This window comes from Sebastes umbrosus, chromosome 4 (genome assembly GCF_015220745.1).
Source record: "Sebastes umbrosus isolate fSebUmb1 chromosome 4, fSebUmb1.pri, whole genome shotgun sequence".
Classification (NCBI taxonomy): Eukaryota; Metazoa; Chordata; class Actinopteri; order Perciformes; family Sebastidae; genus Sebastes; species Sebastes umbrosus.
In genome coordinates, this window is record NC_051272.1 from 20,372,292 (window position 1) to 20,398,318 (window position 26,027).

General features: G+C 40.1%; 1 protein-coding gene across 3 annotated transcripts in view; it reads left to right on the top strand.

The window, feature by feature from the left end:
• The window catches only part of tp53i11b (tumor protein p53 inducible protein 11b), a 61,356-nt gene that overhangs the window by 28,434 nt on the left and 6,895 nt on the right, over positions 1-26,027 (top strand). For all 3 annotated transcript variants that reach the window (XM_037767460.1, XM_037767458.1, XM_037767461.1), the window contains one exon: positions 19,586-19,725. In XM_037767460.1, coding sequence (XP_037623388.1) covers positions 19,597-19,725 — 129 coding nt within the window. In that variant the 5' untranslated portion in view covers positions 19,586-19,596. The remainder of the gene's footprint in view (positions 1-19,585; positions 19,726-26,027) is intronic.

Here is a 26,027-nt window from a genome sequence, read left to right on the forward strand (position 1 = left end):
TTCACATTTAAGAAGCTGGAATCAGGGAATTTTGACTTATTTTCTTTAAAAATTACTCAAACAAATGAATTGATTAACAAAATAGTGGCGGTGAATTTAATAGTTGATCTTTGCAGCTCTAATAGAATGTGCTTGCTGCTCTAAATAAATGTTGATTATGTTATTCTGCATGCTTACTTTTTGGCAATTTTTATGGCAGGCCAAAGCAGACAGTCTGTATAGTTTACATCTTTAGGTCTGGGCATTAAGTCAATATTATATTATATCTGATATGATCATATTTTTTTTGTTGTTTTACAAAATTCTATTGTCCAAATGAGTAATTCTTAGCAATTTTTTAATTAAAAGCTTACAAACTTATTTATTAAAGTTTTTTAGCTTTAGCCGGAATTCCCTTTCTTTTTCTTTTTTATTTAAAATACTAATTTAAATTAGTGAAACATTTTGCTTTATCTACTGCAGCGGAGATAATTAATTACATTGAACATGCATTTTTCATTTTGCTTATATCTGCCATATATGAATAAATATTTGAAAAATATTTGTATCACTACAATGTTTTTCACAGCTATATTGCCCAGCCTTAATAGTGTTTTACATCTGTTGTTTTATTTGGATGACTGTTGGTTCCGACAGGATTTCTGACATTAATGAGGCAGAGAAGTGAGCAACCTCTTGCTATTGAAAAGTTTAATTTTCTTCTAAATAGATTAAAACTATGCAGTCACAAACAGGCTCTGGCCGAGGGAATAAACTGAAGCTAATAAGGCCAGGAGACAAATGCAACCTTTTTCTCCGATTAGATATTTACCTCATCATGCTTGATCATCAGCCCTCCTGTGCAGCCATTGATTTGCCACTGGCTAAGGTTGATTCCCTCATTTGTTTCTGTGTAAACTCAGCTGAGCCCTCATGGCATTTGATGTGCTCGGTAAAAACCTGATTAGCAAGCTGCGTGGGTGTATTCGTATTTACCAAGGGGCGGCTTTGGCATATGTGAAGATGAGTTAACAATATAGAGTGTGACAAATATTAGCAGTAATGGCCCTGTGGTAGAAAACCTTTTTCTGGAGGATAATTGGAAATGTCAAAGTTTTACCTATGGAAAGTGCATGAACACAAACACATTATTCAGCAGCAGTGTTACTGCCATGACTTTTTATTATTTTTTCCCCTCTGTGAGAGTGAAAAGCGATCCAATTAGCTTCAGGACTTCACAGATTGCTGCTGCTGTGGGCTATTGAGCAACGATTTTAGTGACAAGCCGTCTGACCTTTTTCTGGTAGTCTAATATGGCTTAAATGCATTTGATGCTTTTGCCCCAAACGCCTAGACAAACAAAGACTTTACGTAGGCCTGTCTGCCTACTTGCAAAGTGTCTACTACTCCTGCTGAGCTGTATGCCACGTTCAACCTCCTGAACAATCACATAACATTTCCAAGAAGACATGTAATGACTTCTCAAAGGAAATGACTAGAATTGTGTTGTCTGTCACCGGATTATTTTGCACAACACATTGCTGTCCACCAACAAACTAAGACTGCCATTGCTGTGTTACCTGCGCAAGCTGATGTTGAATGGCATTCTGTTAAGAGGTACTTTGCGTTTTTTAAAGAATGCCCTGTATTTTCTGCAGACAAGAGAAAGCTTGAACTTTTTGTGTGGTTGTAACATGCAATGTTCCAAGTATTGATTTTCTGTCACAGATAACCTTTATTATTTGCACTCTGTCTGCTGTGTGGGAGAATGATGGACAAACCAATCATAGAGTCTGAATAGTAACAAGAATGGTATGTGCCTGTGTTGGTATGGGTGCAGCTGTGTGTGTTGCACTGTTTGTGGAAGGTGCTCTGCTTACTGATGGTGGGAATTGATTCAAATGTTTCTGTCATTGCGTCAGAGCCGAGTAACACAGAAACAATGACAGTCTGATGAAATGTTGAAATCAGATTCTTTGTCATAGACAGAGCAATAGCTATAAGCTTGGAGACAAGGATGGTCTCTGATAGAATAGGACTCACTAGAGAATGCATCCTAACCCTGACCTGCGGCAATGAATTATGTTTTTGCATGTGAAAAATAAATGTAACAGCATTATGTTAAATTTAACAGTTTTGTTCCTATGTATGTGTGTGTATGTATGTACTGTATGTATGTGTGTGTTTTGTGGTGAGCAACGATTTGGCCAAAACAGCACACCACACACTAACAGATTCCATTCATGAACAACCATCATGAGCCCTGACTCTCAAACCTGGAAATCTTGCAAAATCTCTCGGGATCAAAAACATGTCTATAGTGTAAACAAACATGGCGGATGACAGGTGAATTAGCGATGTTAAGAAAACAATATGGACGAAGTCATGGAGACACGTTAAATATACAAATTGTTGCCACAAATCAATAAGGTGGTCCTCTATTTGAGAGGACCACCTTATTGATTTGTGGCAACAATTTGGCCATTGTTTTTTCCTAATTGACTGCGTCATCGGCTGTCCAGGATATCCGATTGTAAATATTGAACATGTTTGATACTTGCGATTTGAAATCGGTACAGTCAGGATGGACTTCCGAGCCGATCAGGGGATGTAAAAACTCTTAACATACCTCACACCACAGGAATATCTGGAAAGATAATCTTTAGAACCGTCAAAAAATCAGGGCTTTGCTGAAGATTGTTGGGAGGGGGGAATCGGCACAAACTTTTGCTTGATTCTTGTGAAGTGTGTGCCCGGCATAAGTCATCAATCAATTAGCTACCTATTGAGCTATCTTCAGTCAAAATTAATTGTCTATAATATGTCTGTCTGACTGTCTGCTGTCTGTCTGAACATGATCTAATGCTTGTTTACTTATTATCAAATACTTCCTGATTTACATTTTCTAACTAAAGATTTTATTTAAGTAAGGCTCTAAATTTAGCAATGATTCACTGAGCAGTTTGGCGTATTTTGCTAAAAGATAGGATTCAAACATGTTTATATTCCCCAAACTATGCATGGAAAAATTCAGGTATTGTACAGGTATAGATATCTTTTCCTACAGGTGCGAGTCCTGAGTCAGTAGAGAAAAAAGGCAGCAATGTCTTATCAATTGAGCAAACCACTGTGATGTGCAAAGTAGAGGATCACAAGAAATTAGCAGCACAACACACCTGCTGCAGCAGCTGAGACATAAACATGCAGAAGAAAGGAGAGCAGTATAGTGTTTGTGACAAAATGATGGCCATAAAGCTTTCTTTTTCAGGGTTATTCTGGACCCTTCTGTCTCTGAAGCCATTAAAGTTAATAACAAACTCTATAATATCACAGATGATTTAGTTGACCCATCCAAAGTCATTACTATCTTGGTTGTTTGTGATGTCTGAGGGAGGTAGCACACCCATGATAATTGCTATCCCTTTGTTTTTTATCTTTTCTTTATTGCTCTTGTAGTGTGAGCTGTAAAACAAGGTGATTTGTCACACTGACCAACCGCCAAATTAGATGTCAACATCATCAATCCTTGGCCGTGGTTACGCTTGTCTTTTTGATGCGACTTTTGTGATCGGATGTACCAGATCGGAGCTCAGCTGTGTCCGTATATACTGTATGTGTCCAGTGTCCACACTTGCCACTTCAGTGCGACCTGCCTGATCAGATAGTGATCGGATATATTTCGTGGTCAAAGAAGCGGCTCTAAGATGGTGGATAAACGCATTTCATTTCCTATAAATTCTTCACAATAAATGTCCCCTGCTATTTTTTGCTACTTACTCTTCCTCTCTGTAGTCTAAGTAGACTTGTTTTATTGAAGAACAGCTGCTATCAAAGCTCCGCTAATTTGGTGATAAACACATTTCATTTTCTACAAATTCTTCACAATAAAAGTCCCATGTTATTTTGTTATTTGAAAGTTTTTATTTTGAAGCCGCCAAATCAGGAAATGTTAGGTTTTCATCAGCAGTAACTTAACACGACTCAGACAGCGGGTCTCAGCTGTGCACCTGCAGCCCCAGTTGTTCTCCTCTCTTCCCTTTGCTCTCGCTCGGGAGAAGAACTCCCATGTGGGGGAAGATGAGACCTATGTTTGATAAATTGTCCAGGTTGTGCCCACATGCTGTCCACACCTCACTGAGATCCGAAGTCAATGAGAGCCAGGCCATCTCAGCTTGTGGTCTGGCTGATCCGATCCCAATGGGAGCAAGATCCGATCTCGGAGCATGGAGAATTGACCGTTAATGCGTGGCATGATCTGATGGCAAAAGTCTCATTTAAAAGACAAGTGTAACAACAGCCCTTTGAAATTCAGTCAGTATAACGTAGGTTGAAAATCAGTTGGACATTGCTATAACCATTAAACAAAGAAGTGAACAAAATAACAATTAGGGCCCTATGAAATCTGCTTTACTTTTTTCCAGATTTGGTTTATTTCTTCCCAAATTAGTTGTTTTTTCTTTGTTTTAATTTTTCTGAATTCTGTGTTTTTGGATTTAAGCATATTTTATCATCAGAAAAAGGGTCTTATCATGTGGTGTATTAATACAATTTCAACAATTCATAAGAAAATATTACAAATTTAATGAATATCAATGAATTTGATTTAACACATTATTATTATTATTATTATTTTATCAGTGAAAGTGCTTCAATACAGCTATAAAACAAAACTTTCCATCCTTTTATAAAATAAAATTTATTAGTTAGTGTCAAATTCCTCCGCTTTTTGGATAACTAACAGGTGACCCCTCCCCCAGGTTTCCTCTCAACCCGTGTCTTGCGCTCTCATTGGTTGTAGCTCCCCAACAGTTACCTGCTACATAATGCATTGGCGAGCCTCTCGGTTCACGTCTTTAAGCAGCGAGCCGAGCCAACAACAACGCCAATTTGCCTCTGATGTGGGGCTTTTTTGTTGGGAAGCTTCAAAAACTATTGTCGAGTGAAAAACCAGGGCTAAAGTCTTGAAGTGTGAAATACGCTAGTCATCTGAGTCGGCTTCTTTGACATGAATGTGTGCGTGCGTGTGAGAGCTCGCTCTCGGTGAGACACAGAGCAGAGAAGAGAGGCAGCATGCCCGTAAATTAAACCAAAACATAGCGGCATCGGTTTTTTTCTGTTCAGTTGGCTTAGGTGCTGTAAAAAAAAAGCTTATAACGGCAGAGGAAACTCCCAGTTTTCATAAATTGCATCCACATTTTGGCAAATTCCACGCTTCTGTGTTTTACAGCTGATTCCATTTTTATCATCCGATTCCTGTCAGTGTTTTCCGCATCATGGAAATCATAATGCCCTAAACAGTGTTTGGTGGATCAATAACACTAGTCTAACAAAAACATCTCCCTCTCTCTCTTTTTCTGTGTTTGTATATATGTCATCACTGTAACGTTAGAATGTAAACTACAGGGTTTTCTTCTGAATGCTAATGCTCTGTTATGTATACACAGTCACTTATCATGTAGAGAGTGAGTCCACGTTGTTGCCCAATCTTCTAGTGTGTGACAACAAGATGGAAGTTGTCGTTCTTCGTCTTGTGTGCTTTCTGGGCTAATACTGGAAAAGCTGACCAGCACCGACACACACTAGTGTGGATGTTGTTGGTTGTTACTGTAGAATCCTCTTCTTGGCTCATTGAACTTTATAGGCAATAGAAGTGTGCTTATTGCTGTGCGACCCGCGTACGTGTGTGTGTGCATCCATTACCACCATCGTGCCTGGAATGATGAGCATATGATAACCGGTATACGACAAGTTCTCTTACAAATGTTCAGGAGAGGAAGTGAGATGGCAATGCAAATATTTAATGAAATGAACTACAGGTAATAGATGGCAATATAAATGACTACATGTGGGATATTTTAAGTATATCTTTTTGACCTTTACCTAGCAATTACTTCCACGTGAAGAGATCCTTTAGTGACGCAGATTAAGCCCTCAAATGAGTAGTCTTCGTCATCCAGCAGGGCTGCCTAGCAACCAGGTAATGCTTCAACAAGCAAGACAAGCTGTGCAAGGAGGGAACAAGTGGAAGGCTTGAAATAGTCATACTGTGGCACCTTGAGAATCAGTCGTCTGGGCTATTAACATTGTTTTGTTTATTGTGAAAGTCCTTGGTAACACATATTCATTATTGCATTAATTGAACATTCATTAAGAGAAGGTATTTCTATTCTACTGCTGTTCAGTCGGGGGGCTCCAGGAGGTGGGCAGCCAGAAAGCTGTTTAATTTGCTTTAACACTCACTCTTTGACAGGGGGAGAAGTAATTGTCTGCAGCCCTGTGGGTTTCCCTAGGAGCACAGAAACATGTCTGTTCCACTTTTACAAATTGCAAATTCCCTTTTTAGTTTTTTGGCAACGGTCAACAAGCTCAGAGAAGCAGAAGAATGAAAACAGGAAAGTTAGAGAGATGGCATAAAAAGGTAGTGAGCTTGATAGAGAACCAGCATGGTTTTGCTTACATTGCCTGCTCTAAAAAACTGTGTAGTGCTTGGAGTCATATAGTATTGGAGTATCAATATACATCATACCCTGAGGCCCAGATTTTTGTCATAAACCCAGACCAGATGTGCATTTCCCACCTTCATCTCTCAAATGAAACCTACTGTACACCTCTACAGCCCCAAGGTTTATGTGCAGGGCTTCCTTCATATTGTGTTTCTCTTAATCCTTCTTGAAAAGGGGAGGGAAATGTGCTTTTATCTACAGGGCACAGTGGGTTGTAAGTCTGAAAATCTGCCTGCCAAACTGGAATGATAGTAGTATACAATTTCAAAATGATTGTTAGTTTTAAAACAAACATTTTGATCCTGTTTCTAACCATACCAGCCCCAGGAATCTACAAAACAATAAATGATCTGTTGAGTATGAAACTGAAAAGTGCCTATTTTTGATACCACCATTTATAAACTCCAATCTGCCACCTGCTGTGCAGTGTTTCCCATGAGTTTTATTTTGCACTGTTGGAAGATATTTAGCTCGTTCGCTGACACAAGAAGCACTTTAGAAACACATTTGTAAAGTTGTAGATGTTGAATTATGTTTGATAAAATGCTTCAAGACTTCTTTCCTCTCCTCCTCCTCTCTCCTACCCTTCTATTCTGCATCTTTCCTCTCTCTCGTGTCCTCCTCTCACATCTCTTTCCATACTTTCCTGTCTCACCTGTACTACTGTACCTCCTCCTGTCTAATAATGGAATACATGAACTAAAGTACTTAATTAAGCAACCTATAACAATGAAATCAAATAACTTCTGCTTGGCCTTTTCACATTTCACACCGCCTTGCCTTATTGAACTAACCTCAGCTTCATCATGACCATCATCAGCCTTTCTTTTCCTTACCAACCAGTTTACCAAACTCATCTGAAAATTCTAAAATATATAATTTTACCTACAAGCTAAGTGTACAGAGATTTACAGTGATCACATTTTAGCAAAAATCACAAATGAATAAAATAAATACACAAGTTGAACTATATTTGAATTTCTGCTAGATATTTGATGAACATGTCGAGAAAAGTTTGACATTATTGACAGTTGATAATGTATGAAGTTGGTGGAGATTATTGATGTCCCTAATGTTAGTTAATTGCTGAAGTAGCAAACACTATTAGCTGTTGCCACATTATTTTATTCTAACGTTTATCTATTCTTTTGTTATTATACTGTTTTGACTTGCACCAACATAACCAAAGCAAATTCCTAGTGTATACCCTTTACACCTGGCAATAAACACAATTCTGATTATGATTCTGATAAACAAGTTTAGTTTAGCTAATCAAATGATTACAGAAAACATAGCCTAGTAAAAACTAGCGATGTCACGAGAACCGATACTTCGGTACCAAGTCGATGCCAAAATTCTGAAAACGTGACGGTACTTGTTTTCTACAGTACGTATGCTCTCTGTCGGAGTTTGACTCACGCATACATACACACACAGACACACAACAGCAGCTCCATGCAACAGCGAGACCCAGAGATGCAGACATCCTCTATGTTCGAGAAGAAGATTCACTCTTGGGGGAAAAAACTGAACTGTTTTCTATATTTTGTTGCTTATTGCTAAATCTCTGAAAAGTGGTGTTTTTTTTTTTTATTGAACTCGGGACTCTTTATTTCCGGTGAATGTTATTGGGACTTGCATTCGATTATTTTTCACTTAACTCCCCAGATCCACTTTGTTTGAACCAATCCAACAGCATCCAAACACGTTTCAGGAGAAAACCATGAAGAACTAATGTTATGTTACTGAGCACCAGTTGGATCCAGTTAGTCTGCTGTTAAAATGACGTTACATTTGGTGAAGAGCGCATATGGCTTGTTTAGGACTCGAGACCCGAGTCACAGACTTGACTTACTCGTGACTTGCAAATTAATGACTTGGTCCCACCTCTGGTAGCCTTTACCCAGTGAAATGTCACCATGTCAGTGAATTTAAACTACTGCAATCTGAGGATATATATAGACACATGTACACATTACATGGGATTTATTTTTTATTTTTTATTTTTTTACCATGGTATCGAATACGGTATCGAGAATCGTGGAAATTCACTGGTATTGTTATTGACTACTAGATTTCTGGTATCGTGACATCCCTAGTAAAAACCCACACAATCTAGGCATAGGCCTAATGTTACATTCAACAATAAACCGTGAATTTATTCCGAGATTTACTACTGGCGTTTCTAACCCGGGACTATCCCCTGTACGCGTCATGTTCCCCTTTGTCTCTATGTCTTCTCTGAACTTGTAATAGACAGCGGAGCTTTCGTTTCCGCCAACTGCGCTTTCGAACGACCACTAACAGACTGCCAAACGGTAGCAATGACTGGGGGTGTTCAACCTATAATCCTCACTCGTTCCCAACTCTGGCTGCTTAAAGCAGAGAGAGCCAGTTTATTACGTTTGGGGACATTTTTATATAGCAGCGGCGCTAATCATTTAGCAGCGGCGCAGCGGGGGAAACACTGCTGTGATTTAAAAATGTCACCATTACTGATCATTACCCTTTGCAAACTACTTATTAAACAGCTACTCAGATTGTAGCTACAAAACAACCCCATAACCATAATAATAATGTTGTTATTCTCCCAAGCAAAATTAATTTCACAGCACGTTAAAAGACTCCACTCTGTCTTTTACGCAAGTAATAATTCACCTTAATCCACAAAGTGCAGTAACACAAGCCCTTTTACTGCGATGGTGTGTTGTGTGGTGAAATGCTTAAAAATCTCCTGCAGCAGTCTTAAGGGGAAAATAATTGGGTGCACAGAGTTGTATCCACTAATAACCATTTGTTGTGCGTCATTAAAGTCCTGCCTTGTTAAATCTTTTAATTAGTCTTGGCTAACAGTTACCCTGGACAACAAGTGTTTGACATCTGGAATTTCCGGCTAGGTACCTGTGACTCCACATCATTTAATTTTTTCTGACTTAACTCTACAGAGCTGTACACTCACTTATCAGTTTATTAGGCAAGTAGCCAAAAACTAGTACAGTCTAATACAAAAGTCCTGCCTTAATGAATGTTATAATTTTTCAGTTTTTTGATGACAACTTTTTGAGAGGTTTCAATTCAACTGTATGCTAATTTTAGAGGCTGCAAATTTTGTGTGTTATTACTGACAGGTGTTTCTATTAATTTGTCCATCCCATTTATAACAATGAGTGTAGGCTAAACAAACATCTCTCTATGTAAAGCAATACAGTTCAAAAGCACCACAAACTACAGCCTCTTAAATGACCATATAGGCTGCGTCAGAAATCACAAACTATGCACTACATACCCAATATGTGTACTACTGTTCAACATACTTTTGTAAGAATAAATACAAGTATGTATCTTTTCAGACGCACTTACTGACTGTAATTTAAGTCGTCACTTCCCAAGCGTCTCCAACGTACAAAGACGCGTAACCATGGTAAGCCGTGCCAACCTCATGTCACCAAACGATGATTTGTGAGAATCAAAGTCAGAATTAATTTAAAATATATATTACACCTATATATTACAATGATCATGAAATTTCATTGCTTTTTTCAGCTTTGGCACAATTTAAAAAAAAAAAAAAAAAAAAATGAAAGCCTCTGTGAAAATGTTTTCAAAACTAACCCTAACTGTTAGTCACAGCGTAAGTGTAATTATAATAATTATGTATGAGTAGTAATAATTACTAGTTGGCTGTTTCTCAGTGTCTCACAGTGCAGCAGAGAAAGAGCTTTGTGTCAGCTTTGTTGGTGTGTCCATTTGAAGACAGGACCTCATATTTGTCTTCTTTTCTCCATGTGTGATGGATCCCTACTGAGCTCTGATGGCTTTGCTCCTTGGAGGAGATCATTCACCTCCCAGCTGCGCGGGTACACTAAGTGTCAGCTCTGCTTTACCTCACCATGTCTTTGCTGCTCCTGCGTTGGCTTCACAGCGAGCCTGCCTTGTCAAGATGGCTCCATAGATAGAAACACCAAGCAATCACTGGCAGGCCTCAGTGATTTCATACTGCTAAAGCCCCCCCCCCACCCCTCCTCCCGCCCCCTCAATACCATACCCCACATGGGGCCCTATGTCAGAGATGGTAAAAGCAAACCACCCGTCTATCTTACACAATTAAATTATACATTGTGTTTGCGGGTTAGAGCTGTCAAAACAGTCCCTCACTGTGATTTTTTTTCTGGAAATTACATTTGACTAAGTAAGGGTTGTATTATATTTGGGGGCTGGACTTTTACATATTCACAACATTTAATTGGCTCCTACTGCTCTTACAGAGTGAGCCTGTTACTGGAGAGTGTTACATTATGGGTTGTTGGTAGCCTTAATGTTACTAGGCTGGTGAGTTTCTTTAATTCCATGTACAGTGTGTCTAAAACAATTTAGGTTAAGGTTTCACAATGTTGCTCAAACCAGGCATTGCAAAAATAAAGTATTACAGTCCCTTTTTTTTTCTTCTTGTAATTGATTCATGAATGAGTAGTTGTAGTGCACGGAGGAGGAGGGATGGAGGGCTGCCTCTCCACTGAGACACAGCTGGACCGCTGTTATTTGAACTCATTATCATTATCCACTAACCCGACAGCTGAGTTTATAGGACAATGCTTAAAATTGTTGTTCAGAAATGCACATTAATGATGGATATCTCACCTTATAAGGAGGGTAGTCATGTAGCTTTCAGTTATGATTGATAAGATGATCCCTAGTTAAAGACCTTACCCTAACAGATGTAGTAGTAACATCTCATTACAGTGACAATGACTACTGGGACTACTGGGCTTTGTATGTAATTATAACTCCCAAAGGATCTTCAGTAAAACTCTAGGAACACTTACATAATCACGTTGGAGTAAGTCAGCCAACGAGAGGGTAATTTCCCTTGCTGCAGTGTGATGTAATAACTGAATATTAGGCAGGGAAACTCCAAATCCCAGGAATCATTAGGACTAGTTAATTCCCTGGTAAGTGTCCCCAGATGATTTAACAGGATTAATCTGTTGGACTCAGCACAATAATCCATTGATGGTAGCTGAGGAGCAGTTTTCTCCTCAGACTGACTGCGTGTACAGACTTTCTCTGTGTTGTACAGAGTACATTTTCCAGGGTATGCATTGGTGGCCTGTTCTGACTCAAGATAGGAATTCACTGCCTTCTCCATTGTCCTTTGTTTATCACCAGCTGTCATAAGCACTGCTTTCTGTGTTCATCGGTTTTCTCCGCCCCTTTTGCCACAACTGAACCTCCATTTGTAATTTCCACCACATCAGAGCCAGCATCTGTTGGGTAGGGAAACCATTACTTTAGCTGATTTGAAGAAAATGATCTGGGTTTTAACACCCCTGGTAGGCCGGATACATCTACAGGATCAATCTCTCCACTTACACGACATAATGTGCAGATTACTGTTCCCAGTGTCTTCCCTCGACTGAGCTGTACCAATATCACAGTCAACTGAATGTGTCAAATGTGTGATCACGCAGGCCACATGAAGAGAAAAGACACAATCTCAGACTTGTCATGTGTCAGTAGTTTTGTTGCCCCTGAGGTTCTTGGGTTTTTGTCTCCTGTGTTTTTGTTTCTGATTGTACAATTCATCTAGCAAACACAGGAGGTTGCCACAATATTTTGAACACCTGCAAAATGTAATGTTCATGACAGTATAATTGCAACAAATACTTAGTGTTCATTTTATTTCTGATTGTGTCGGAGGGGTGTTGATTTACTAATTTGATTTATTTAATAGCACATAAAAAAGAACATTAACAAAACAATAAAAATAATACCAGAAAATGGGAATATCTCTTCCACTCTTGCGGGTAGACAAATTAACAAGACAAAACAAAACGCTTACTAATGCACTATACAGTACACACCATGACACACCATCACTAGCTGTGTCAGGATATAACAGCCCAGTTGTCAACACCTTGTATGTAAAGTGTTGTATGCTGTCGGTGTGCTGATTTGGCTGTGACTTGCCCCGGGCTGCATGTGATTGTCGTGGGGTGGACATGTCTGTGGGGGGGAGACTCGTGGGTGCCCGTGGGGCCCATTTTCATTCGTATGTCTTGGGGTCAGAGGTCAAGGGACCCCTTTGAGGGTGGCCATGACAGTTTTTCCTCGCCGGGTTTTGGCGTACGTTTGGAGCGTTGTTTGGCTTCCTTCGCGGGGGGCTAGTGTGGCATTGTTGGCGCCGGTGGATTCTTCGGTATTTTATTGTGTTTTAATCGACTCCTCTTTGGAGCTGTAATGACTTCGGTGAAGCTATGATGAGGTCCATTCGCCCCTCGCAGTCTAAATTGACTGTTAATGCACACCAGCTGCACACAATAACAGCCTTCCATTAGCCCCTTCACACCTTTTGTTGTTTAGGTGAAATGTATAGAAATGTTGTGGAGTTGATTTATACAATAATGACAAAACAGGGTTTTTCCTGGCTCAAAATTAGGCGGAAGTGGTACCTTCCTGTCCCATATTTAATGGCTAAAAAGTAGTTCTCTACATCTCCAGATTCCTCCTCCTGGTTTACAGCTCCAACCTCAGGGGCAGTGGAGGTGGCTTAGTCTATTGCACCAGTAAGACAACACAAACAAACAACTCTTAACACCATTTGGACATCTGTAATCCATAAGGGTCTATGATGCTTGATCTTATTCCTTCAGACCACGGGAGACTGGATCTTCCTGTCCTCAGCTTTAAGTTTTACCGTAAAACAGGTAAAACATTCACTAAGGTCAGTGAATTATTCCCAAGAGACAGACATTTCATTGAGGATGAACTGCTCCCTCATGTTTCTAGAGTCTGTTGAGTAGAGGTGTTGTTTTGTGCGTTATATACTCCTGGCACTATATGATGCTGCTAGAGATCCCAAACATGGTGGTGAGGGGATTTAGAGGCTCATGGGCAATGGTGTCTCAGGTTATTTATGGAAAAGAGGAGACGAGCAAGCTGTACAGTCTGCTTTCTTATTTTGAGTAACACATTTGTTCACAGTTGCCCCTCCGCACCCACACACTGCTTTGTTTAATATGATATAATTATTTATTACAGAATGTCTTTCTTGTCGCTAACCAGACATCTCTCAGGGAGTTCGCACCTTTTCCCACAATATCTTCCTCCTATGCTTAGCAGCTTTTCATTTCCACAGCACATGTTCTGTCACAAAAAGGAACAGAGAGATTATTGTTACTTTTATTGCTGGTACTCAACTCTCAGGTTTCGGTTGGTTCTTCACTGCAGGTGGACTGACCGGCCTCTTCCCCACACACACTGATTGATTCTGTGATCAGACTATGTTCCCTCTCTTTGTTTATCCCACTGGGAGGTAAATGCATTGATATTCTGCAAAGACATGCACAATCACAGAAAGTCAAAGAAACCCTATCTCTTCCGGCTGGATCAATAGCAGGCTTCCCAGCATACATCACTGATACAAATTCATCTTGAGGCCTCCTTGAGGGTATTATACGCATGTCATCGTCACACATGCAATGCTTTTGAGGAATCTGCTGATATACCTTTTTTACACTGTTGCGTGGGTGTGTTCAATTTTAGTCAGGGGGGTTTTTAATTTACCACATCTTTTAAATTCTTACTCGTGCAAGTGCAGGATGTATCTATGCAGACCCTCTACTGTTTTCTATTTTGTGCTTGTTGTTACAATGTGAATCGATTTTTTGCTTTCCCAAGCCTAATAGGAAGTAGAGAGACCACCCGGATGAACAGGATTCTTTGCTCTATAATGTATAGCAACAACCTTACTGAAGTATTGTTGTAGAGTTGCTTTAACATTGCATGAACACTTGTGCTCTCGCTGGGAAAAAACACCTCTTTGTGTATCGGTGTAGAGATATCATGATTTTGTCAATAGGGCTGTAAGCCATGTAAAGCTGTACTGTAATAACAAACCAAACCAGCGTGTTTTCTCGATATATTTTCTGTGAATGTTGAAGTTTTACTCTGGGGTGCCTAAAAATGGACTGCTGCTTTTAAATTCAGCTTCTCCTTATTCATCCGGTCCAGCTCCCTCAATAATTCATTGTTTTACACAACTCGTAGCTTTTTCTCATCTTCACAATTGACCCCGTTTTTATAATCCAGGTGAGACGTGGTTTGGTTCACAACTCAAGTAAATATGTACGTTGCCTTTCTGAAGGAGTGAGATTACATACAGCATAAAGTAGTCCCTCTTGAAGTCTTTCATGCTGACAGGGAGCCACTCATTAGGAAAGCATGTCCTCTCTCCAGTTGAACACAGATCAAAGTCTCTTCATTTAACCTAAAATGGGACCTACGACAGCCAGAAGAACAACAGCGGAGTCACTTGTGGCTCTCAGCAGAGACCTCATCATCAAAGGTGGTTTCAATCGTTAAGGTGCTTTCAATAATTAAGAAGCGATTGGTCCATCAGTTGCTAGGCAACTGCATCAGCATTACGCTGGCAAGTCATGTAGCACTGCTAAGGAGATTCGAATGGAGAGACATGCAATGGCATTTCATGTGTGGGGAGATGTGTGACTTACCAGTGCATGCAGTGAGGTGTGTCTTATTTACCACTTCATCTTAGATTTTGATGCCGGTGGAGCAGATCAACATTCAGGGGGCCACAATGCCATTGCTGAAGCTTTGTATCATTTACAGCAATGTAATGCAATTGCTGCTTTTTCTTTGTGCCTCAGACGAGCACCGTTACGTGGCGATGAAAGCAGAGAGGATAATTTACTTGTTTACCTCTTTGCGAATGGAGAGGTTGTAGAAGTGGTCGCTTTCATTTGCATGAAATGAGGAAGGATTTGAAGGTAGACAGTGGGGCTGAAGAATATATTGTTTTAGCGTTGATATAGTAATGAATGCACATGCAATAATCACATTAAAAAGGATGCATTTAATAAAGCAAACTGGGTAAAGTTTGCTCTGGTGACTTATCTAATAGACAGTCTATTTCATGTGATAATTAACATAATTTAGCCTGAAGCAAATGTCTCATCACAATCCGTCTGAGAGTGCACTGATTCATTGAGCATTAAAAAAACAAGCTCAAGCTGTATTTTGGCATCAAACTTTACATTTAGCGAAGAAGAGGCAAGACGTTTTTTTGCAAATTGAGCTACAAAATTTGAAAACTGCATATTATATATCTGGTTAAAATTGCAAAAGACAATGCAAAAATGCTATCTTATTTTTTCCTGCGAGGTTCAGCCCTTCCACACAGGCCTATCATCAGATTCCCCGTCCCAATTGTGAGAAATAGGTTTGCCTGAAGTTTCCGTTCTTTCTTCCTTCTGTGGTGCCTCTTCTTCTGATAGGTAGAGAAAAGGGAAAGTAGTGCCTCATGCACTGTGTGGGAGTCCAAGAGGAATGTTTGACAACAGAGGCCTGAACACACATGCTGTGTAACCTTCACTGACCGCTCCAAGCCTCTATGTATGTCTGCATGCTGATACAAGAGAATGTTGTTAAGCCCAGTTGTCATACGTATCGCAGACAGAAATGTGCTCAGATTAGCACACTTTCTACCTCCCAACTGTCTGTTCAGGCCAAACACAACAAAGAAGGAAGTGGGGGGTGACGAGAACAAAGTTTTAGGAAGACCTTACAGTGTAATGCTGACTAAGTATCGCTGCATGTTTATTTCATTGTCAATTAAGTTTGTATATATGTAACTTAATTATGTAGCCATGGTGATGTCTTCCAATTGCACAAAGAGAAGCAGCAAATCATCACATTTGAAACACTTGAACCAGCAAGTGCTTAGTAATTTTTACTGATGACTAAATTGATTGATCAGTTTGAAAAATTATGACAAATTAAACAATGAAAATTAACTAATCGACTGATTGTTTCAGCATAAATTCCAATACAACATCCAATAAAAGCCTCAGAAATGAAAGGAGTGTGTTTTGAAGTGGAGTTGTATGAAGTACAGGATGGCAGAAAAACATATTGTAGCCACCTAAACGAAGAACCTGCCTAAAAAAAATCTAGTGTACGTTGTATTTAGAATATTTTTCGAAGATGAACTGAGCTGAAAGTGAAACGTATCAGTAATGTTTTTGTCATCTGAGCCGGCTGGCTTTGGAGAGAGCATAGACAAGTTTCACTTTCAGTTCCGTTCCCCATCGGAAAGAGCTGTCTGACGCCAAGATAAAGCGGTGAAAATATTCTACATATAGCGTCCACTTAAACGGATATTGATTTTTTTTTTCTGCCGCCCATGTCCACAGCACTGTATTGCTTTGCTCCGGTGTCAGCACTTCTGTCTGTTTCTTGATGCTGGGGGCGTCCCGACCGTCATCTACTGTAGATAATACACCTACTATGGATAAGTTCCTCATACAACCCTACTTCAAAACACCCGAACTATCCCTTTAAAATATATTTTGAATCAACACCTCTCTGACTGAGCTATCGCTAAACTGGAATATATCCCACAAAATGTTGTATTGGAGAGCTTTAGCATGTTAGGTGTTCATGATATTTTGTCTACTCCAGCTGTGCAGTTTGGCCTCTGTAAGAAAACCAACAGTGTTTGTTTATATTTACTTGATGCCTACCATGTGGCTCTCACTGTGATGACACACCTACCTAATTGGTGGATGACTGAGCACTTCGTGTTGTTTCCTGGAAGCACTGATTGTTTTTTTCCCCCTTTCCTGGGGACAAAGCTCTCTGTTCGCGGTGGTGTCCCCGTCCTCTAGAGAGTAGTTCAGTGATCCCTCTTGTTTTAATTCTCTAGAGAATTGCCCAGTGGAGTAGCCATAAATTTTGAGGCAGGCCGTCCCATTGCTTGCGTGTGCTCACATGTTTGTTCATGCCTTTTTGCTTCCAGTTGAACCATGGTGGAGGTTGAGTTGATGATGATCTCTCTTGGCTTGACTATTGCTTGTCCCCATTTAATCCACAGGCACTATTCATTAACACCGATCAATAAGACCACACCAGTGTATCACAGTTAGCAGCCAACATAGGCAGAAAAATAAATAACATGTTAATGTTTGTCGTTTACAATTATTTATAGTTCTATGCATTGAACATTAACAAACATATTTTTATATATGTGCATATCATCTGTCACTGTTAATATAAAACACACTGTACATATAGTACATAGATCTTTACATGTAAATACTGTACATAATCATCCAGTTCATGCATATCCATTCAGTATTTATATATTTGCACTCTTTGTATTGTTTACAACTTACAGAACACTTGTATACAGACATTTTTATTTTATTGTTGGTTATTGGTGCTTTTTATATATATATATTTATATCTTTATACACTTATTTTTCCACATACTTGTGTACATAACAGTCCTGTCTATTCCTCACCTTTATTTCCTCACTTATTTCTGTGTAAGTACATTGAGAAAGATGCAAAAAACCTGAGTCAAATACCCTATATGTGCAAAAGTACTTGGCAAATAAATCTGATTCTGAAGAAGTGATTGTCTGAGAGTGTAGATTAGAAATGTTAATTGGTTGATGGTAATAATGGGCTATATTCATTAAACAAATTAAAAAGCCCAGACGTCTACTGTAAATTATAAATACTGGAATACCACTACTACTAAAACAGATGCAGGAATCGCAGCTTTATTGTTAAACCTGCAGTAGGAAGAATATTTTTGGCATAATTGGGGAAAAATTCCATAATAACCTTTCAGCATATTGTAATTCAAGTGTTCTGAGAGAAAACTAGATTTCTGCACCTCCTCATGGCTCTGTTTTCAGGCCTTAAATATTCTAGCCTGTGACGGGAGACTTTGACCGATCACAAGTCATTTCAGAGAGAGAGCGTTCCTATTGGCTGTGCTCCGGCTGGTGGGCGGTGCTTGGTATTTCCTCAACTGATCTCAACATAACTGCCGGGTCACAAACTTTCTTATTTTACAGCTAAACAGTACACTAGAAGATGTTTCTGAAAACATTTGAGGCAAGAAATAGACATTACAGTAACAGATTATTGATTCATATTTGATCAGCGCTGCCTAGTTTGAGCGTTTGGTCGAAGTTCGCAAGTGATTGATAGCTGCTCAGAGACGGCAGACTCCAGCTCTGCTCTGATTGGTTGTTCTCCTCCAGTCTGTGAAATCTTGCAGATGCCATTAGGAGCATCGGAGGCCACAGAGGCACATGATTTTTTTCAGATTACCTGTCTCATACACTACTGTCAGGATATAGTGACCATTTTATAAAACTAACTTTTTTTAATCACATTTGTGCCATTTCTACCCACTGCAGCTTTAATGTTTAAAACATGCAGCAGACTTTCTGAATATAAAGAGTAAGCAGAGTTCTTTTTTCACAAATTCCTTGTTTGTAAAATACATTTTATATTACTTGAAAAACTAATAAAGCTGGCCGGCTTGGCAGCAGTGTAGCTTTAGTCTGTTTTAATCTCAGCAGCATGTGGGGATAAAAATAAGTCCTGCTGAGAGCTTAAAGCAGGAAACTGCTGAACTAAAGAAAGTGAGCGAAATTAGATTGTTGGGACATGGAGTATTAATTTCAAATGAGACATAAATGTATCTGTAGCAAAGGTTAGGGCATATTCCTGTGTAGACAATACAGGCGGATATGGACAGTGTGACCCTCAGTCCTCAGAAAACCCAGCTCCATTTGTGTGTGTGTGTGTGTGTGTGTGTACAGCAGTAGCCTGTGTCACGATCAGATTCATTGGCTCTTTGAAGAGGCACCTGCTTCTGTTGGCCTCCCGGCAGACCTAGAGGACGCCTGGCCTCTGCCTCCAGTCTGACTTATGAGGAAGGTCTTATGGGTTGCGTGTATTATGTTTGCTAGACCCGTGTTATGTAATTGTGTTGTATAAGTCAAGTCCTCAAGGGGATTAATGGTAGATTGGTAGATGCCTCTCGCCGCCTGTGCAGTAGGGAGGTGCCTTCTTCAGAGCGAGGGGTAATAACAGAGGAAAAGCTCCACTTCTCATATAAAATTCATATTTTCATTATTTTCTTTTTTACCATCTTCTCTCCTCGTCTTCCTCTATTCCATTTATTCATTTGTATCTCCCATCCATTCTACCACTCACACAGACACACTGCTTGCCTTCTGAGCTTCTCCAACCGTGTACCTCTCTTTCCACTTCTCTGTCAGGTGTGTGCACCATGGCGACTAAACCTCACCCTCCTCTGATGAAGAAGCACAGCCAGACGGACCTGATAAGCCGCCTGAAGAGCCGGAAAATCCTCGGAGTTGGCGGCGAGGACGATGATGGCGAAGTGCACCGCTCAAAGGTCAGATTAAGTCATATGATTTTTTTTGTATTTACTCAATAGAGTGCTCCAGGGATGACGGATTTCTGTTGGCCAACCAGGAAGTTCGCATCACCTTGGTTCCCTCGACAAAAAGCCTATGGGATTTTTCCTTTTTGGATTATTGCAGAAAATAAGCTCCGTGGCAAGCAAACATTTAGGATACTTACACTTTTTGTTCAGGAAGATAATCTTCACAAATGAACACTACTCTTGTGATTTTTGAAGTGTGAATGCAATCACAAGAAGTAAAAAGCTAGGCTATAAACAAACTGCACCACGGTCGCATGAGCACAAGTATACACAACAAGGCTGTAAAGGCGGACAAGTCGGAGTGATGACGTTTAGTAGTCTCATTTAGCCACTTGTTAGCAACTGCCTTTTTTTTAAGACACATAAAGGCTTCAAATTTCACTAGTGGGGTATTTGTTGATGTATTTTATGTTGTAGAACAAAACGTTAAATCTCTTAAACTTGTGTTAACCTCAGACCTTATTTCTGGCATATACAGTAACTAAAAACCCATTGACTTCCAGACGAGGGAACCGGATGTTCTAAAATCCTAACTTATTTACGGGTTTTAGGATTACTGTAGGATTCCTGTAGCACTCTATATGGGCAGTGATGCAGACAGCAAAGGCAAATAGCCAGCACATTACCACAACAATCAACTTGGTTATAAATGTAAGCACATGTTAAACCGTCATCAGTCAAATGGATAAAATTGCAGCAATGCACAAACAAAAATGGCACTCAACCACAGAGGCATTCATTGACTCTGAGTGGAGCTATGGATTCCTTTTAAAAGCCACAACGGGCTGCTAATTGTGTCATCACTCTCCTAGCGTCCCGTTGTGTGCATTATGCTTCAATGAATCTAGATCACGTAATCCCTTGAGCTCCCGCATCTCCATTGAGATGTGATTGTCTCCCCTGAGAGACTCCCTGCCTCTTGCGTCTCGTGTATCATATTCCTGCCTCGCACGTATTTGCACACTCGTATAGACAATGCACAATGATGTGTATACCAAAACACAACAGCACACTTGCTGGTTCATGCCAGGAGACACAAAAACGTATCTTTATATTAATGCTGCACAGTTGCAGACTGACAATAATGTCTTGTTCCGTTTCAGAGGGCTCAAATATCCAACGATTATTATATTTTTTTATCAGATTGCATTCGAATGAGCAGAGCTGACTGTTCCTCACTGAAATATTAATCAGGCAAGTGGGAGAAGGGAACAGAACAGAAGGGAGCAGGCATACGGTGGTGGCTGATAGCTTGTGATGAGATGTCACCCCCCCTTTTCTCAGCCCTTCTGAGTGTTTGTTTTCTCTCTCAATGTTTTAGCAAGGAGCCTAACCCAGACATCTGTCACTCAGATCCCTCTCACAAGGCGCACTGATGGGGAAAGAGACTCACTTAATGCCTCAACATCCAGGCCAATAGAGATTATTTGATTTGCAAAGGATTAGATACTGGCTGTAATGATTGGATTGTGATCTGGCAACAGTACAGTAACACAACACTTTGGCTAATGTGGGCTATAGTACTTGCTGTTTTGAATATTAGGTTACCCTAATAACTCATAGGCTGTATAAAATATGGACGTAGTCTCTGTGATGTCACCCATAGGTTTATGAAGAGCGTTGTGAAGCTCAGAGTAGGTGGCTCCGTCCGTCGCCATCTTGGCAGTGACGACACAGCCTAAGGCCCGAGCCACACTGGGAACGTCAGCAGCCCGAGGTGGTTGCGGAACTTGTTGTTTTTTATTTTGGCGCCCATGTTAGCAGTTTAGAGCAGCCACACAGCCCACGTGAGCAGCGGTTCGGTTGCGGTTCGGTTGCGGTTCGGTTGCGGCTCGGCTGCGTGTCAGCTGCGTCTGATGTCTCGCCTATTTTTTCCATGTGCCACGCATCATACCAGCAACATTACTACAGTTTCGATGTCACAGACAGTGAAAATTATCTTTTGACACAGACAGAGAAAAAAATAAAGATTTATTTTTTAACTCAACACTTCCTGCTTCTGTTTCTAAATAAAAGCCATCTAGCATTTTTTCTGTGGACAGAATTCCTTAATTTGTTAACGTGAGGCTTTTATTCTGAAATATTTGCAGGAGTGTTTTGGAAAATACAGTGACTTGCAGGGCTCAATGAATTAATAAAGTATTGGCTTTTAATTGGGGATTATTACTATTATTTACAAATGGACACACGTTTCTTCACCTTTTTCTATCTAAAATAAATAAAAATTAATGATGAAATGAAATAGCCATTATGAAAGGCAAAATTTATGTAGAAAGAAATGGCTGGCAGTAGCAGTGCAGCAGCAGAAACGCTGCTGGTGCGGACACAACACGTGTGAAAGACGCAGCAGTTCAGCGGGGCAGCCGCCATGCACTGCTGACGTGCCCAGTCAGGCCCGGGCGTAAATCACGGCTAATCCAAAAATTGGCAAAGAGGTGGATCGTCGGTGGAGCTGAGGCGGGCCTGGGTGACGCAGCCGAGCAGACAGCTAGCAGCTAGCGACCTGGTACAGCACCCACCTGCATTCAGAGTGGCAATGCTATCATTATGACTAAATTTAAGCCTTAATATAATTTAAATGGTTGAATTATATAAAATTCACCCCCGTACAGTTGTCATGAACGGGGAAATTAGCTATAGAGAACAGAACCGTTTTATGTACCAGGCTGTAAACTAAGGCTTTCTGCTTTTTAACATGGGGGTCTATGGGGATTGACTTGCCTTTTGGAGCCAGCCTCAAGTGGCAATTCGAAGAACTGAAGTTTTTGCCACCTCAGTGTTGGTTTCATTTCTCAGCACCAGAGGATGCTTGTGGCATTGGCCCTAATTTAGAAATTAAACGGTTGCTATTACAATGTGCTGCATTGTGCTGTTACTCTTGATTTGTTATATTTATCTTTGCCACAAGTATTTGTGCTAAAGAGACCCACGGGATCTAAGAGAGTTGGTTTGGAAGTTAAACTTTATCTGTGGTCCCTGTAAACAAAGGAGGGAAGTGCCCCTGTGGTTCGCTGACTGTCTCTTCCTGCCTCTTCCTGCCTCTTTTACTGCTTAGAGATAAGAATACTGTTCCTATTACATATACGTCAGTGAGAGAGATAGGCTTTGTATTTGTGCTAGCATATTTGAGTGCGACTGTGCCAAGAAATATTTGCCCTTCGGCCGTTTTAGCTCACTGGTACGCTACGTTAGTGCAACAGTCAAGAACATCCAAACTTGAGCCGAGTCCTTCATAGATAAGACATACCATAATGTTTTGTGTATATTTTTCAAGGCAGAGGATTTCCACTGAGACATAAGACGTGGTGATCACTATCTACTTAATGTGACTGCACAAACTGGCAACATCCTTTAGAAGAGATGCACAATTTTAGTTTGGTCATTAGGAGATTCTGCTACTACTCCTGAATATTTGTCATGCTCTCCGGCTGACAAGTTGCCCTTTGTTTACGGATTGTAGCTGACTGATGACGAGGCCGGACCATAGCAGCTGTGATTAAGCGTCTCTCTCCACAAACAGCATTGTGCATTTCTTCCTTTTTCCTGTTTCTTCCTCTCTCCCTCTTCCTGCTCTATTCCACCTCAAGCCAATCATTTGATGCTCATTTCCTTCTGAGTATTTCTCATGCCAGTCATGAATATTTATGTGTTCCTGTCAAAAACAGCCCCTGAAACCATGGCACAGGAAGGCTGATTCACCTGGTCACGTGATCGCAGCTGGCACAGACGGATGCATGTACAGGCACTTCAGCTGCAGTGCAATGAAAGATGTAATGGGTGTAACTCTTTATCTTAATATTTGTATGAACTTCAAGGGTGTCTTTTCTTAAGGGCTCTGCTCTGATATCAAAGCTGCTGCAGCAGCCACGGGTGAGAGGAAACGTTTAAGAAGCTAAAAAAAAAATCAGTAGCGCAGAGAGTACTTTTTTTCCATTTCATTTATGGCACATTAAATCTTTTCATATCTTCCTCTTCTATTTTTGACATCATAAAATGCTAGTTCTACGAAGCTTAAGAGGCCATTAGTATCACTCGATTTGTGCTTGGAATAAGTAATGTGGATAATAGAAATATGCAAAACAACAACATGATTCACATGTCTTGCAAGTAACTTCTGCAAGTTTGAGGTCTTATTGATATCGTCATAACATATCATATTGTAGACCTTAAACCCAATAAAATCCATGATATTTATCATAACCACTGTTAAGTAATGTTACTTTTAAATGTAGCTTGTTAAATTACAATGTTACTGCCATTAAAAAGTGACTTGTTACATTACAGCGTTACTACTGAGAAAAGATGAAAACCCCTTCGCGATTCCTTGCGCATGTTGGTTATATTATCCAGAGGGCACATAGCCTACTGTAAGCCTACTTCTTTGAATGTATTGACTCTACCATCATTGCAAAGCCTCGTCTACAGTATCTGTAATTCTGCAGGCAGGAATAACAGCTCTTTATTATATGGAGGTAGCCAGCAAATGTTTTTTTCTGTCAGGCACTGTTCCCTCAATGTTACACATCTAGGGATTTTATTACTTACTACTATCAGTAAGATGAAGACTTTACAGTTTATACTGATAGCATTTCCTCCCCCACATAACCAGCTACAAGCTTGGTAATTTCCCTGGGAGTGACAGCCGGAAGCTGTTGCTGTAGCACCGGCATCGTTCACTTCCTCGTTGCAGCTCGCCACCCCCCAGAGTTGTGGAGCTGTGTGTATGCAGGTGCTTCTTCAAATTTGAAGTAAATGGACTGCATTTATATAGCGCCTTTCTAGTCTTCCGACCACTCAAAGCACTTTACACTACATGTCAGCATTCACTCATTCACACATACATTCATACACTGATGGAAGATGCTGCCAACCTGCCCATCAGGCTCTAATCTAAATACTCATTCACACACTGATGGCACAGCCTTCGGAAACAATTTGGGGTTCAGTATCTTGCTGAATTGCAAACTAACGCGTTATGTTACTTGTTCCACAACAAAAAAGTAATCTGAATACACATATACAGTTTCTTTGTAACTGCTCATGACCTGATTTGATGGAGCAACTAGATGGAATACAGTTGTGTTCCTGATGCTGCTGCTCAGTAACACTTAACAGTACATGGTGGGGAATGGTAGAAGGCAAAACCCTTGACTTGATCTTTCTAGTATATGACATGAATAATTTTGTTTTATTCACTCTGACATTTCACAGGAGCATCAAGCATAAAACTACTTTCCAAATGATAGTGGGTTCCCTCTAAACGCCGCTAGCCAGAAAATAATTCATCTTCGCTGCTTTAGTGGTTTTCATGGTTCAGTGTCTCGCTGCAACACAAGAACCGTTTTTGAGGGGAGATATGTTTAATGATGAAGGGAACTCACTGATGTTAGGGGGGAGTGATGAGACCTGAAGGCTTTGGAGGAAGGAATACAACTTCACAGCCAACCAACAATTGTAATTTCTCTGTGGGTTACTGTCTGTTCAGGCTGAACACCAAGTTTATTTTCTCTCTAGCCCTCTTTGTGGTTTATCTGGGGCAGTTTGTTTAGCTCCATGTCCTTTTTTTTATGACTTTACCATTAAAAACTAAATCTGAATTTCTCATTAACATTTCAGAGCATAAAATACAAATAAAATACAAAAAGAAACACAAATCAAATACATATTCTTACATTTATCTGTACCATGATCTTATCTAATTTACAAGCAACCAATTAATTCTGACACATAAAGAGTGTAAAGAGGGCTCATCTGGGTTCCTCCAGTTTCTCATAATAATTTGCTTTCCCACCATTATACTGGTCTGAGTAAAGCCCGTGGCTCCACAGCGACATGTCATTTGTGGATCACTGAGAACATTTAGCGTGGGGCAGAGCTCAAATTGGTGCGGGTAATGTTTTTTATACATTCATGAACCTTCTGCCAGTAGTTCTGAATCATGGGACATTCCCAGAGTAGGTGAAGAAGAGTCCTTTCAGAGCTGCAGCACCTCCGAAAGTCAGCATTATGATTCTTGTCATTTTCAATTTACCTGCTGAATTGTCCAACCAACAGTCTAAAAGATATTCATGGTGACAAAATGCACAAAAGCAGAAAATCTCCCATTTTTCAATAGAAGCTGGAACCAGTAAATGTTTGTCATTTTGTGACAAAATTACTTTTATGATTGTCACACGTGTGGTCGATACATTTTCTGTATATCGACTAATGATTTAATAAACTAATTGTTTCATCACTGCGTCATACAAGCC